The sequence below is a fragment of the Oncorhynchus nerka genome, linkage group LG3 (genome assembly GCF_034236695.1).
Source record: "Oncorhynchus nerka isolate Pitt River linkage group LG3, Oner_Uvic_2.0, whole genome shotgun sequence".
Classification (NCBI taxonomy): Eukaryota; Metazoa; Chordata; class Actinopteri; order Salmoniformes; family Salmonidae; genus Oncorhynchus; species Oncorhynchus nerka.
In genome coordinates this window covers 18791828-18807535 of record NC_088398.1, presented here as the reverse complement: position 1 = coordinate 18807535, position 15708 = coordinate 18791828, and the positions used below count along the sequence as shown (strand labels likewise).

At 41.5% G+C, this 15708-nt stretch overlaps 1 protein-coding gene across 1 annotated transcript in view; it reads right to left on the bottom strand.

The window, feature by feature from the left end:
* Nucleotides 1-9341: 9341 nt before the first annotated feature.
* The window catches only part of LOC115103580 (ribosome biogenesis protein BMS1 homolog), a 28172-nt gene continuing 21805 nt past the window's right edge, over nt 9342-15708 (bottom strand). Inside the window, exons 19-22 of the mRNA XM_029624423.2 lie at nt 14674-14821; nt 12365-12540; nt 10854-11015; nt 9342-10136 (exon numbers count right to left, since the gene is read on the bottom strand). Coding sequence (XP_029480283.2) covers nt 9909-10136; nt 10854-11015; nt 12365-12540; nt 14674-14821 — 714 coding nt within the window. The 3' untranslated portion in view covers nt 9342-9908. The remainder of the gene's footprint in view (nt 10137-10853; nt 11016-12364; nt 12541-14673; nt 14822-15708) is intronic.

Below are 15708 nucleotides of genomic sequence, written 5' to 3'. Positions count from 1 at the left end.
CCAAGCTTTTCCTTACAAGCTAGAATATTTTTAATTACATTTGAACTTATTTTAGTGTTTGGTTCTTCAGCTGCTCGAAATTTACATTTACATTTAAGTCATTTAGCAGACGCTCTTATCCAGAGCGACTTACAAATTGGTGCATTCACCTTATAATTTGAGACAATATCAACTGTAAAGTTTTGTTTACCCCACTATTTAGAACACAGGCACTGAAGATGAATGTCTATCACCTGGTACATGCACAAAACCAAAACCACGTAAACACCCGTTAGTATGCATCGCGTGCATGTTCTTAAGTCGGTTTAATAATACTTTCCTGTGGATACGTAAAATAAGAAGGACCAGTTGACGGACCAACACCACGGACAATCGACCGAGGTAAAGACAGTTTCTGGGTTGCCCCCCCCCCTTGGGTTGTGCCGTGGCGAAGATCTTTGTGGGCTATACTCGGCCTTGTCTCAGGATGGTAAGTTGGTGGTTGAAGATATCCCTCTAGTAGTGTGGGGGCTGTGCTTTGGTAAAGTGGGTGGGCTTATATCCTTCCTGTTTGGCCCTGTCCGGGGGTGTCCTCGGATGGGGCCACAGTGTCTCCTGACCCCTCCTGTCTCAGCCTCCTATTCTTGGACAGTTAGACACAATGCAAAAAAATTAAAATGACTAATTACTGTCCATAACCTCAACCTTGTGGGTCTGTTGGTGTTTGGGCCAATAAAGTGCCAACTCAATTCTACCAGTGACGAGTCTCTCATGCCTCTATGAACGGGGACACAGGGCAATAGTTTTTAATCTAAACCAGACCTTTTTTTACTGGAGTACACTAACCCCTAATTGGTGCTCTTTTCTTGACACACAGTAGCAGTTTATCAGATAAGAAGTCAAGAAGAACAAAAAGTAGATTGTTGTAAGGGTGTATTACGTCCGGTGCTGCCACATTGTCATATCCATTCTGGATTCTGAGTGGTAAAGTCATAGCTGAAAAATGCCTCTATGTATGTGTATACATTTTCCCCCAAGACAGAACTGCCAAAGAGGATGGAGTTGCAATCTACTGCAGAGTTCTGTCATGCTATCCAGGTCTGTGCCCAAACAGTTCAGGCTTCTACTTTTAAAATCCACCTTTCCAGAAATAAGTCTTTCACTGTTGCCGCTTGTTACAGACCCCCCTCAGCCCCCAGCTGCGCCCTGGGCAACATATGTGAATTAATTGCCCCCCATTTATCTTCATAGTTAGGTGACCTAAACTGGGATATGCTTAACACCCCAGCTGTCCTACAATCTAAGATAGATGCCCTCAATCTCACACAAATTATCATGGAACCTACCAGGTACAACCCCAAATACGTAGACTCGGGCACCCTCATAGATATCATCCTGACCAACCTGTCCTCTAAATATTGTTTTTATTTACTTTCTGCTCTTTTGCACACCAATATCACTACTTACACACCATCATCTGCTCATCTATCACTCCAGTGTTAATCTGCTAAATTGTAATTACTTCTCTACTATGGCCTTCCTCACGCCATTTGCACACACTGTATATAGACTTTCTTTTTTTCTATTGTGTTAGACTATACGCTTGTTTATTCCATGTAACTCTGTGTTGTTGTTTCTGTCGCACTGCTTTGCTTTATCTTGGCCAGGTCGCAGTTGTAAATGAGAACTTGTTCTCAACTAGTTTACCTGATTAAATAAAGGTTAAATAAAAAAACACCTCTGCTGTCTTCAACCAGGATCTCAGCGATCACTGCCTCATTGCGTGTGTCCGTAATGGGTCCGCGTTCAAACGACCACCCCTCATCACAGTCAAACGCTCCCTAAAACACTTCAGCGAGCAGGCCTTTCTAATTGACCTGGCCCGGGGATCCTGGAAGGATATTGACGTCATTCCGTCAGTAGATTATGCCTGGTTATTCTTTAAAAGTGCTTTCCTCACCATCTTAAATAAGCATGCCCCATTCAAAAAATGTAGAACCGGGAACAGATATAGCCCTTGGTTCACTCCAGACCTGACTGCCCTTAACCAACACAAAAACATCCTATGGCGTTCTGCATTAGCATCGAATAGCCCCCGCGATATGCAACTTTTCAGGAAAGTTAGGAACTTATCGGCAGTCTCAACAGCCTTGGTTTCTCAAATGATTGCCTCGCCTGGGTCACCAACTACTTCTCAGATAGAGTTCAGTATGTCAAATCGGAGGGCCTGTTGTCCGGACCTCTGGCAGTCTATGGGTGTGCCACAAGGTTCAATTCTCAGGTCGACTCTTTTCTCTGTATACATCAATGATTTCTCTCTTGCGGCTGGTGATTCTCTGATCCACTTCTATACAGGCGACACCATTCGGTATACTTCTGGCCCTTCTTTGGACACTGTGTTAACTAATCATACAACTCTCCTTCTGTGGCCTCCAACTGCTCTTAAATGCAAGTAAAACTAAATGCATGCTCTTCAACCGATCACTGCCCGCACCTGCCCGCCCTCCTAGCATCACTACTCTGGACGGTTCTGACCTAGAATATATGGACAACTACAAATACCTAGGTGTCTGGCTAGACTGTAAACTCTCCTTCCAGACTCATATTAAGCATCTCCAATCCAAAATTAAATCCTATTTGGCAACAAAGCATCCTTCACTCATGCTGCCAAACACCCTCATAAAACTGACTATCCTACCGACCCTTGACCTCGGCAATGTCATTTACAAAATAGCCTCCAACACTCTACTCAGCAAATTGGATGCAGTCTATCACAGTGCCATCCGTTTCATCACCAAAGCCCCATATACTACCCACCACTGCGACCTGTATGCTCTCGTTGGCTGGCCCTCGCTTCATATTCGTTGCCAAACCCACTGGCTCCAGGTCATCTATAAGTCCTTGCTAGGTAAAGCCCCGCCTTATCTCAGCTCACTGGTCACCATAGCAGCACCCACCTTTAACACACGCTCCCATCAGGTATATTTCACTGGTCACCCCCAAAGCCAATTCCTCCTTTGGTCGCCTTTCATTCCAGTTCTCTGCTGCCAATGACTGGAACGAATGACAAAAATCACTGAAGTTGGAGACTCATATCTCCCTATCTTTAAGCACCAGCAGTCAGAGCAGCTCACAGATCACTGCACCTGTACATAGCCCATCTGTAAACAGCCCATCCAACTACCTCATTCCCCATATTTTTATTTTTTAGCTCCTTTGCACCCCAGTATCTCTACTTGCACATTCATGTTCTGCACATCTATCACTCCAGTGTTTATTTGCGAAATTGTAATTATTTCGCCACTATGGCCTATTTATTGCCTTACCTCCCTAATCTTACCTCATTTGCACACACTGTATATAGACTTTTCTATTGTGTTCTTGACTGTACGTTTGTTTATTCCATGTGTAACTCTGTGTTTTGGTTTGTGTCACACTGCTTTGCTTTATCTTGGCTAGGTCGCAGTTGTAAATGAGAACTTGTTCTCAACTGGCCAACCTGGTTAAATAAAGGTGAAATAAAAAATATATTAAATTATGTGTGAATGTCCGTTCTACATGTACTGTTGGTACATGGAATATTCCTCAACTGCATATATCATAAATTGCTATTGCAAATAGAAGTATTATGTTCAACAACTGACATTTTCATATATTATTTTGACAAACACACTTTGGTGCTTACAATTCATTCTCTATTGTCATAGATTTGGTGAGCACTGTCATCTGTGATCTTTGTGATATGACTTTCTTTAAGCACGTACTGATGAACCTGTCACTTAATATTTTTTTCTTGAAGTCTACAAACGCTCTACATTTATTCACTCTGTGAGGGTTGGATCCTATATGCTACTTTTATTATTGTCCTGTGAATGGTTCAGTGCCTATAATTTAGGCTGTGTGTAGAATTGGGCATAAGGAAATTACCTCTACTACTAAATTACTACTAGATTATAGTGATAAGGAAAACAGCATTCAAATTTGGCTTGTGTATTAATTTGCCTATAACTAAATCAGAATTCCATTATGTTTACATAAAAAAGAGAATACTTCAAAATGAGAAGATCCTGCCATGGAAAAGACAACTGGGTGGAAAGGAGTGGAAAGTGGAAAGGAGGGGAAATAACTCCCACCATGCAGCAGGACACCTTCAGCTGTGGGGTCTTTGTAATGCAGGTTTGATAGTTATATTTTCTATAATGAATTGTTATGTGAGCTGTTATGTGACTATTAGGTCAAAAACTATTTAAAAAAATATATATATATTATGTAGCTGGTCAAGGAAGTTGCACAGAACTTCCCCAACATCCCCTCCCAAATTGATAGGGAACCTTCAAAAACACATGGAGCAACTACGAAAATATGGCTGAGGACATACTAAAAATGTCTGGTATGTAATGACATTTAATTCAAAGTAAATGTAAATTCTTTATTTTTTTGTAGTTGTGTTGGACAGACATATGTTCAGTTCATGCCTATGATTTTAGAGTTCAACAAAGCCTACAACTGCTTCATGTGTGCCACTGATAAAGAACCTGGATGTGGCCCAAAGACTGGCTGGGTTAGTAACTTTATTTAACATGTTTATAATCTTTTGACAACAGTGACGGCGTGTAAGACAATTTATGATATAATACAATGGATGGCTAATTCGTCATTCTGCATTGATATTTATGTGTTACTCTTTGTTTTGTTTTGCATGCCAACGGTGGTTCCACGTGCTGTAACTAGGAATGAAGACCAAAGAGTTCAACAGAGTAAAGAACACAAACTGGAAGTGCAGTCTTTGTTGTTGAAAATGTATGCTTATACCCCATCCACACTGAAGAGGCTCTGACATGTACATCAACCAGGAATAAAGAGAAAGTTAAGTATGAAACATTTCAGTGTTACATGTCTGTTGACATGTTGGAAAAGATTAAAGGTCTACAATTTCTGTTTAATTTGTCAATACTACATTTTTATTCATTGATTTACTGGCCACCATTACTGTGGTTACATGTTCAGTATATGTATTGACCAGCAAGCCCACTGCAGCCTACCTCACTAGCTCACTCTCCATCCCTGTTCAGTATATGTATTGACCAGCAAGCCCACTGCAGCCTACCTCACCAGCTCACTCTCCATCCCTGTTCAGTATATGTATTGACCAGCAAGCCCACTGCAGCCTACCTCACTAGCTCACTCTCCATCCCTGTTCAGTATATGTATTGACCAGCAAGCCCACTGCAGCCTACCTCACTAGCTCACTCTCCATCCCTGTTCAGTATATGTATTGACCAGCAAACCCACTGCAGCCTACCACACTAGCTCACTCTCCATCCCTGTTCAGTATATGTATTGACCAGCAAACCCACTGCAGCCTACCTCACCAGCTCACTCTCCATCCCTGTTCAGTATATTTATTGACCAGCAAACCCACTGCAGCCTACCTCACTAGCTCACTCTCCATCCCTGTTCAGTATATGTATTGACCAGCAAGCCAACTGCAGCCTACCTCACCAGCTCACTCTCCATCCCTGTTCAGTATATGTATTGACCAGCAAGCCCACTGCAGCCTACCTCACCAGCTCACTCTCCATCCCTGTTCAGTATATGTATTGACCAGCAAGCCCACTGCAGCCTACCTCACTAGCTCACTCTCCATCCCTGCTTTGGACAATTAATAGCATGACTCTCGTACTTATCCCTTTTCCTTTATGGTTGATATTAACAACGAAAGGAGATATTATCTGTCTCTCTCCTATTGTGTACCGTTGTTAAATACTGTGGAAAAATAAGTACTTAGAATCACCAATTATTATAGATAAATATTAAAGGGTAAACACAACACTGGCCTGAACCCCCTAATTGTCAAACTAATATTAATGTACAACAATATAGAAGAGACATGACTAGAGGTTATGCAAATATGGGTGTATATCTACTGCACGCTTCTTGGGTGTGTAATTGACATGACCAAGGAGCTATTGAAATGTAAAACTATGAAAAATGTACGTTACACTGCGTGATTTTACAGTACACAAACAAGAGTGTGCAATATAGAAGGGTACATTCTGCACCATGTTTGAAGTCAGAAGGTCACATGATCAAGAAGCTATTGAAATTTTACATTTAGAAAAATGTATGTAAAAACGTGTGAGATGAAAATGGACAAACTAAAGGGTGTGCAAAGTGTAGGCCCACTGAGTGGACATTCTGAACCCTGTTTGAGTTCAGTAGGTCATATGACCAAGGAGCTATTGAAATTCAAAAATGTAAATAAATAAGTTAATAGTGCGAGATGTAAATCGACAAAAAAATAAATGTGTACAATGTGTGTCTATGCCATCGGGTTAGCTAGAACCAGTTTTGAAAGTTTTAGGAGTAATGGTTAAATAGCTATTGAAATGTGAAAAAATGGATTTGTCACTATGTTGACGGTCCCTAACTGCTGTTGGTGGACGTAAGAAGACTACAGGCGAATATCCAACCTGAAACTGTCTACCTCGGTGGACAATCGGCAGAGTTCAAATATGTTGTTAAACATTTGTGACAGACAAGGGACGTTTATTTATTTTTTAGATGTGTGCATGGCGTTGCCTACACAATTTAAAGAATTGCCACATTTCGTGACTAAGCAGCAATTTAACATCTGCAGATAGACTAATAAAGCACTATAATTCACCTTTTGCCCACCTTGCAGTGTTTTGGTTGATGTTCTGCATAGCTTGTAAGATCATTTGAGAACTTTTAACCATCATTGTATCCATATTATTTAGCACAAAGAAGGACACATTCCCTATGCTTTCTCTATGGGGACAAGTTAACGAAAACAGACAACCAAAATGTACTACCACAGTGCATCAAGTGTGAAGTGGAATTTTCTTCTTTCCTTAACCTGCAAGGATTTAAAATAGGTGCTGGATTGTTGAAGACATCTCCCTGGTAACGACCCACAATAGTACTTTCACCTATTTGGAGTTATCATATCAGTGCAGATTGCAGATGAGACAAAGGAGTCAGATCCAGCCAAAATAACTGTAGTTAGTGACATAGTAATCAGCTGCTGCACACGAGATTCCCTAAAAACACACCGCTACGACCAAAAGTGACTTTTCGTAGCAGGTTAGGAAACCCTAACCCTTTCCCTAACCTTAACCTACTTCTAACCTAGTAAGTTTAGGCAAAGGGTTCGTGAAAATGCTTTCCTAACATGCCACACTTTATTTGACTTTATTTTTTAAACTGAAAAAGTCTATGGTAAACACAGGCTTCGATTTTACACGTTTTATTCTATGAGATCATGTTCATCCGCTAACGCCACTTTATGAACTTTGAAGCATTCATGTAATCACAAAAGGCATTAATTAAAAAGTCATGTTAACCGACTATCTCAGAACACAGCGTATAAAATCTCCTTAGCCTGTGTTAATCTATATTCGAATGACCACTAACAATGAAAATACATGTTCTCAAAGATGGATGGCAGGTGTGGGAGGCGAGATCAGGTGGGACCATTCTAGCCAATGAGAGTGCAGATACGAGTGACAACAGGCCATAGAGACAGAGGACTCTTTTGTATCTGACAGTAAAGTATCACAGGTTGAGTCATCATACCCATAAACAGGGAAGCAAACTAGTAACCTTTCGGCCCAATTCGCCGTTTTGAAACCAAAATAGGTGACCTACGTGATTCGTGTAAGCCACTATAGAGAGAGAGAAATTATATCACACACTTTCCCTCTTTCTCAATACAGTGGATACAAATGGGTATGCCAGGTGTACTCAGTCTGAAAGAGACCTTTTGTTGGCAGAATTGATATCATGATCTGCTGGCACATTGTCGAACAGATGTCCATAGGCAGAAAGTGTATAATGTGCAGTGTAGCCCAAAGATATTGCTTTTGTTGAACTTGACAGTAACACGTGTGTTTCTGAGTGAGCTTTGATTTTTTTTTAATCAGGATATTTTTGCACACATGTAGGCTTGTGCACTTGATCAATGTTATAGTGGCCACTATAATAGAGCAAAAATAAAATGGCTATTTCATTCCATTTCTACTTTAAGATGTTTTTTTTCACAAGTGCAATATTTGTGTGTGTTCTATTATAAAGGCTGTCATGGCTAACTGCAAAATGTGTGGGTTTTTTCTTTCTCAATTCCTGAGTGTCATTTGCTGTAAAGTCTAAGCAACAAATAACATTGGATTGATTTATTGACATTTTTTAGCTGTGAGTTAGGTTCACATTAAACACTTTATTTTACACAGACTGATCATGTTGATCATATTCTTTGTTGTTTAATTAGTTTAAACCTGCATTTCCCCCTAGCAGGATTTTTTTTGTTCACTGCAAAGGAAAAAAAAAAAGTGTCACCTTTTTGGTCCCTCACTTATTTGCATCCCTGCATAAAACCTAGTGATCACGGAAATGGTTCCAATCGCTTTTCCACCATTCATTTTTCTCCATGGGTGTTTTAGAAAATCATATGGGCCGTGTTTCGTGTCAGCTTACCCTGGCGTGACATTTTGATAACCATATGAAATCTCTCTAGTCTAGGACAAGGTGGCCTTTATCAATATATTTGCCACCAAAATTAAATGCTAATGTAGCCATCATAAAGAACTACAAATGCCACGATGATCTGAACGAGACTGCCGAATAGAGGCAATGGTAAGAATCTCTGGATTAACTGTTAGCAAAATTGAGTAATAAATAAATGTCTTTAAAATTGACACTTCTGTGAGCTGTCTTGCACCAGTTTTAAATTGACACAATACCTGTTAGCAAAGGTGTCAGAGATGACGTGCAGGATCTTGTAGGGATTTGTAGTCTGGCATGATGTCTAATTAGCATTTTAAAATCAGTGTAAAAAGAGCCGAATATATTGATGTCTCCTTGCATGAGAGATTACCACGGTTATCAAAACGTCTCACCAAGGTAAGTCTACACGGAACACAGCCCTTATCTGAAGTGTTTCTAAAATTCCATGGGAAAAATGAATGGTGGAAAAGCGATTACCCTGTTTGACCACTAGGGTATTATGACACATCCGCTGTGGGGCTCTAGCGTCAGGCACAATGGTGCTGCCCATGCTATCGCCATTTTAAAGTAGTACATTTTTCTTCATTGGCTGATTGCTCCCAACTCAGGCATCCCACTCAGTTGACTCCTTTAAAATGGTGGAAGTCCACAATGGCAATGTCCATGATGAGTTCTCTCTGACAATAGGCACAACTTCAAAGTTGCTGAAATACCATGTGCTTCCACTTATCAGTGCATGTGTAACAACCTAGCCATTACGAAACTTCTACTCGATCAAAATTATTATAGAATTACACTTACTTTAATGTTCTTTTAGAGTTAAGGCACTCTCATACTATTTTTGTAATGTATTTTTTATTAAAACACCATGCAAGATTGAAGCTAGACAAGTGATCAAGATATGACTAATATACAGTTCTTTCTAGTTCCTCTATGGAACCACTCTTAATGAGGCGCCAATAACTGGGGTTGAAAAACCACATTACACAACCAGGCTACAGAAGCTGAAGGATGTTCATCCATTCCTTGCATTTACACTGTCTCCTACCCCAGTACTGCAGAACATCTGGGTGAAGATTCCCCTAGGTACAGATCTAGGATAAGCTTCCCCTCCCCCAATCTTTCCTTCATACTGGATGCAGAGACATACAAATCGTATCCATGAATGAGTTTCTGACTATAGGGAAGTAGACAAAGGGCTTCATTGCCAAAATCCCAAACTATCCCTTTAACCATTAACAGCGAAATGCTAAACTGACCCAAGATCAGCATCTAGGGGCAATTTCACCCTACTCCACTGCAGCCCAACAGATTATGCTTAAACAGAGAATTATTCCATTCCATTGGCAGGCCGAAATACTGGTTATTACACTGGTCTTTAAGAAGTCATATTGAATTACAAATCAGTCATCAAGCGGCGCCCCTTTTAGACTGGACCTCTGACTCTTCTTCTCCTTCTGGCCCATCATACGGTAAAGCTTCTTCTTTGCCTCCTTCTGCCTCTTGAGCTTGTCCTCCTCCGCCTTGTCCCGCTGCCGCAGGAAGCCCTTGTGCTTAGCATGCTGCGCCGTGTGCGCTTTCTTGCTCTTGTAGTTGTGCACTGCGCTCAGTGCATTGAGCAGCGCCGCCACCTGGTGGACAAGAGAGGGCACATGCTCAGATTTAAAATGCAGTGTCATTCGTGTTTGTGTGTGTGTGTGTGTATCAGGGGCAGTCATTGAAGCCACAAATGTTCAAGGCTGATCGCGGTACAGTGAATGAAAAAAATGACAGTCTTCGTGGTCCATCTTACTGTATAAAAAATTATAAGACAATCATGTTACCAATAATTACTTTAATACACCGGTTGTATGTCCTTGAAACAATTATTTTAAAATCTCACACAGAAGTTATGGATAATTAGTTGAAGGGGCAGCACTGAGCCTGCAATGTCACTTAACCAACTTAATTTGGCTTCAATGTGCTATGGAGTCTTCACATAGGAATGAATGTCATCCCGTGATCAATGGCTTTGTCCATTCATATATACAGTTATTGATGTGCGTGCCCACCATATATTATGGGGGGGGCGACAGTGTAGTTGTTTTTGTTACAGCCCAGCTTTTACACTGATTTAGATAATCAACTTCGTCTTAAATCTAGACCACCATTTGTTGAATCAAATGTGTTACTGCTGGGCTAGAACACAAGTCTGCACCTTGGCCAGCCTGATTTCTTATAAAATAAGGTGGTGATATATGCTTTCACAGCATATTAGTACATCAGAGATAAAGAAAATGAGCAATTCTGACAATCATCACAGAATCCAATGGGATTTTTCCTTATCGTTTCCGTAAGGAGACCTTTACCTTCCTCTCGTGGGGCTCCCGTATGACGGCGGGCCTCTGGAGGTCCTTGGGCATCTTGCCCTTGGGCTGGTCCTGTTTGGGCTTGCTCTTGAAGGGCAATGCCTTCTGCAGCTCCCTGGGGATGTGCAGCTTGTTGAAGTGGCGCTGCGCTCGCACCACCGGCTGGCAAGAGGGGAGAAAGGGTCCAGGGTTAGGTCAGAGGTTCAGAATCCAACCAGGCCAATAGTCTGGCTTCAGCAGATACCTTTTCATACTACAGATGCTTTGAGACATTGGAAGTGAGAACAGATGTCAAATGGTGCCAGAGAAGATGGAGCGTTAACGTGGTGAAATCAGATTTAGACAAACTTTACTGTCCACACAATGTGGAAAGTTGCCTTTGGTTTCGGACAACAGACGTTAAATGCTGGGCGCTAGTTAGAGATATGTTTATTCTGATGGGCGAGCAAGAAAAACGTGTAATATTGGTCACCATGGATGTCACGGTGACATGCGTTGGGAAGCATGACGACAAGCCTGTGCACCGGTGTTGTATCGAGGTGCCTGCCAACCAGAGGTGCTTCCCACTGGGCAGCTGTATCACGGTGTTGCTGGTGTTCGCTAACGTTGCCAAATATTTTGCGGCAACCTTTTTTTATTCCAAGTAGGATAGCAGCCTTTACGAGAAATAACTTCTATTGGTAACCACCTGGATGTCACCGCGTGATACAGTCTACTCAGTGGGGAGAGCACGCACGGCAAGCAGGTGTTTCACAACACCAGGACAGTGTCCTTCACCCCCGCCTGCCGAGCACAGCTTTCCCACAGATCCTTTAACCTTACAGCGAGGGAAGTAGTAAGGCCAATATACCAAGGTGACAGCTAAAGCACAAGCAAAAGTGGTTGCTTAGTTGTAGTGATTTTTCACCGAAAATATACAAGTAGGATATGTATCCAAAAAGTATTACAAAAGTAAATTAATCCTGAACACTTTCCCAACGCCGGCCACTACGATATGTAGCGGCTCAAATGATGTGTGTAGCGCACTAACGCCCTGGACAGGAGCTAGTGATAGAGTATAGCTCTGGTCCAGGGTGTTAATGCACTGCGCACATGCCATCTGATGCAAAAACACTATCTGAGACACACACGCATGACTTTTGAGATTCGCCTTCAGTACGCAGCTGGATGGTTCTCGGATTGGCAGGAAGTAGGAAATGCACTCATAAATGAATCTGTGTGGTGTTATGTTTAGCTATGCACCATTTTTATTTATCAAATGCTTAAAGTTATGTTATTCGCCCAAAATACCTAAAATGACTAATAAACACACCTATTTTGTGAACAATAAACAGCTGATAGTCTTAACTGCCTCCATATTTAATAAATTGAGCTTTATCAAAAGATCAGGTCACACTTTATTTGGATAGTCCCCTATAGATAATCTACAGATGGTCAAACTGTTGATATGCAACTGCTTGCTAGGTATACGGTTAGGTTTAGCAGCAGAACAGTGAGCGGACTTTCCTTACCTTGTACAGTGAGTCTGTGTTGGGCTTGTTGCGGACCCCCAGGTCATGTTTGAGCTGGCCCACTGTCCTCATGCCCGACCAACTGTCCTTCTGGCCCGCTGGCATCAGCAGGGAGGTCACGGGGTTGTAGAGCTGAGGGACTGACACCGGGTACCAGGAGCGCAGGAACACAATGTCTACACACACACAAGTAATTAATAACATTATGGCTGACCCCAATTATTTGACTGGTCGATTGTTTGGCCGATAGGCGGTTGGTCGACAAATATTTTTTTCCGTCGAACAGTAGCAAATATGTATTTCTCAGTGAACTAATCCAATGATTAAACACTGTTTGCAGAGCGCACAACCTATGCTACACTTGTGAGAAACAGGTTTGGATTTATTACATTTCTGAGTTTTGTCAATTTAGTTACTGTCTTTTGCTTGGAGCACTCCTGTCAATGTTGAGTAAGGTTTACGCATAGAAGTAGGCGTATTGGCTACCTGGCCTGATCGCAAATGTTGACATATAAACGTGCCCATTTTGGGATCTGATAGAATTTCTGATTGGCTTAACGCACCAGCACTAATGAGCTGTGGAGCTTTTCAAAGTAATGTTTTCTTCACCTCAAACAAAGTCTGCTTTTACATCCATTGAAAATGACAATTCCTGTGCCGAGCTCACTGGCACAGGAAACTCTGCTTGTGTCTACATTTGACACATACATGTGACTTCTGCTATCAGAATACAAAGACTGCAATGAAAAGACTGGTCTAGATGCACAAAAGTGTGGTCTGATTGTGTTCAGATCTGGCTGCCCACTTCAGAAGGTAGTCAGGCTGCATTGTGTGCAGTAGGAGAAGTCCTCAACACTCCTCCCACAAGTCTCAAGAATACTTCTGTTCTGGGACCGAGGCACCTTTTTATTATAACGTTGGAGTAAATATGTCCCTAGTGTGTGAGTAACGTGTTTGCTGGCCTCATAAATGCTAGCCAGCTAGCTAATATTTGGAATATAATTTTTTTGGACCAGAGTTACGCTAACCCGTTTGCAATCCCTTTGGTGTTGCTTGCTAGCTACAGAGGTTAGCTGGCTAGCTACAGAGGTTAGCTGGCTAGCTAGCCTCAGTAGTTATCTAATCATATTTAGCCTATTTCACAGTTTGTAGAATGCATACTGGCATTTGAATATAGCGTGGAATAGGGAATCCGGACATGGTAGACACGTTTAAATGTAGGCGTAGATGCATGATGCGTACGGAATTCCGTGAGGCAGAACTCTATGATCAGAATACTAAAGCTGCGTGAACTGTCAAGTTAATACAATGTTTCAAGTTCATTGCAGAAAGGCCACGCGTAGCCAAAATGTATTTTTATCAGGATATTTTCTACCTGCAGGCTGCAAGGTTTTTATTTGTTGGCTTTATAGACTATTTTTACATAGTTGGCAATGGTAGAAGTTACTTTTTAGGTTAATCATTTTAATTTGGATAGACATTATTATAAATAAAATGAAACTGTTGCACGAAAATGTACATATGAAAACCATAACTGGCACGCGATCAGTAGAAATGGTAAGATACATTTGCATTCCACACATTTGCTAATAGCCCATTACCAGCAACTTCAGATGCGTAACGGCAGAATCTGCAAAAGCCAGTAGGAGCTGGGGGGTCAGGCCAGGTTAAGGCCTTTTTCTTCAGGTCATCTTGATCTCTGGCTCCCTCGAGTCATGAGTCTTATTTAATCAAGCAGTGAGCTTGAAGCATCAGACAAGCTCAATGCATATATAGTTGATTTGATTAAAAACACATAGGGTCTTATATATGGAAAAACACACATTTTCAAAAATGTTCACCAATTGATTGGTCGAAAGAACAGACGCCTTTCGGTCAACCAGTATTTTTTTAGTAGGGGACAGCCCTAAATAACATACCAGGAGCACAGCTAACTAATATCTACAAAACACACAATTCAATATCTACACACAAGAGTAATGAACAACATGTAACAGGAGCACAGGGACGCAATATGTAAACACACCCAGAAGTACTAGATAAGAATATATAGGCAGTATTCCGTGTAAATTACTGTAACGTCCATAGAAGCTTCCATGAAATGTGCAACCAAAACAGTAGCAGCAACCTGCTGCAGGCAATACATTAATTTGTCAAATTGTATAAATCCTATTACTCCTGGAATTTTCACCATATTACTTTCACCTATCCAAGCCTTCAGATCTCCACAAGCGCATAGAGGGTAGGGTGAGGGGGCTACGGGTTGTTTTAGGGACTATGAAATACTCTAGACTGCGCCAGTTGCTCACCACTCATCAGCAGCCTGTCTTCGAACGTGGCTCTGTAGGCTCCCGCCGGCGTTGACAAGGCCTTCTTAATTTGACCTCTGACCCCACTGACTGTTCGGATGGAGCCCCCTTCAAATTTCGCCACCTCCAGCACGGTGTTGAACATCCCCTGGGAACAAAACAGAGGAGTAAAGCTCACGTTTTTCTTAATTATTTGGGGTGGACCCGAGTGTCATTCATACTCAGAGTAGTAGGGCTGATCTGACTTTATATATTCACACAACTTCTAAGGACATATACATAAGGTTGACATACCAAATTTCATGGCCCCATGTTCATCGGTTCAGTTCTTATCACACCAGGGCTATGAGGGCCATCTAGTGGTGTAGCGTGGACGACTTTGAATGCAGCAACTAATCATTCTCAAATTCATTACAGGCTAATTCATTGAGTCTATAGATGGGTTAGCTGACAACGTCACGAAAACTATGTGCACGCGTCAATGGGGCAGAAGTCTGAGTTGTGATTCTGTCGGTAGCTTCCTGGCCACCCAATGACAAGAAACTGCCATGTGGGGAATCGTAAGTGACTCGTTTTAGCTAGTTTCATCTTGTTCTTGATACCATGTCTTGTTTTCAGGTGTTTAGACTGATTTAAAGTCAATACTAATATGGCTAAAATTTACTAGCTAGCTAACCAACAACTGTAACAATGTTTTTGAGAGACTAAACATTGGAGAAGAAAGATAGGTTCACATGTTGTCGACAATCTAATCCAACCATCGCATGTGTCGGTGTTGTTGCTAAACAACCAACCCGTCTATATACCAAATCTGGAGTCAAATCTGATTTATGATTTGTAAAGGATTTTTAGCATTAGCATATGTGCTAACGTGCATCTATTGGTACAGTGCAGCCATATGAATGCAATAACAAAACAATTCTAACCCATTGAAGACTGATGTAATACAAAATCTGGAGTGAATCTGATGCATGGTTCATGAGGAGAAGATGATTGAGTATTCGCGTTACATATTCAAATAATGAGTTAATAGTT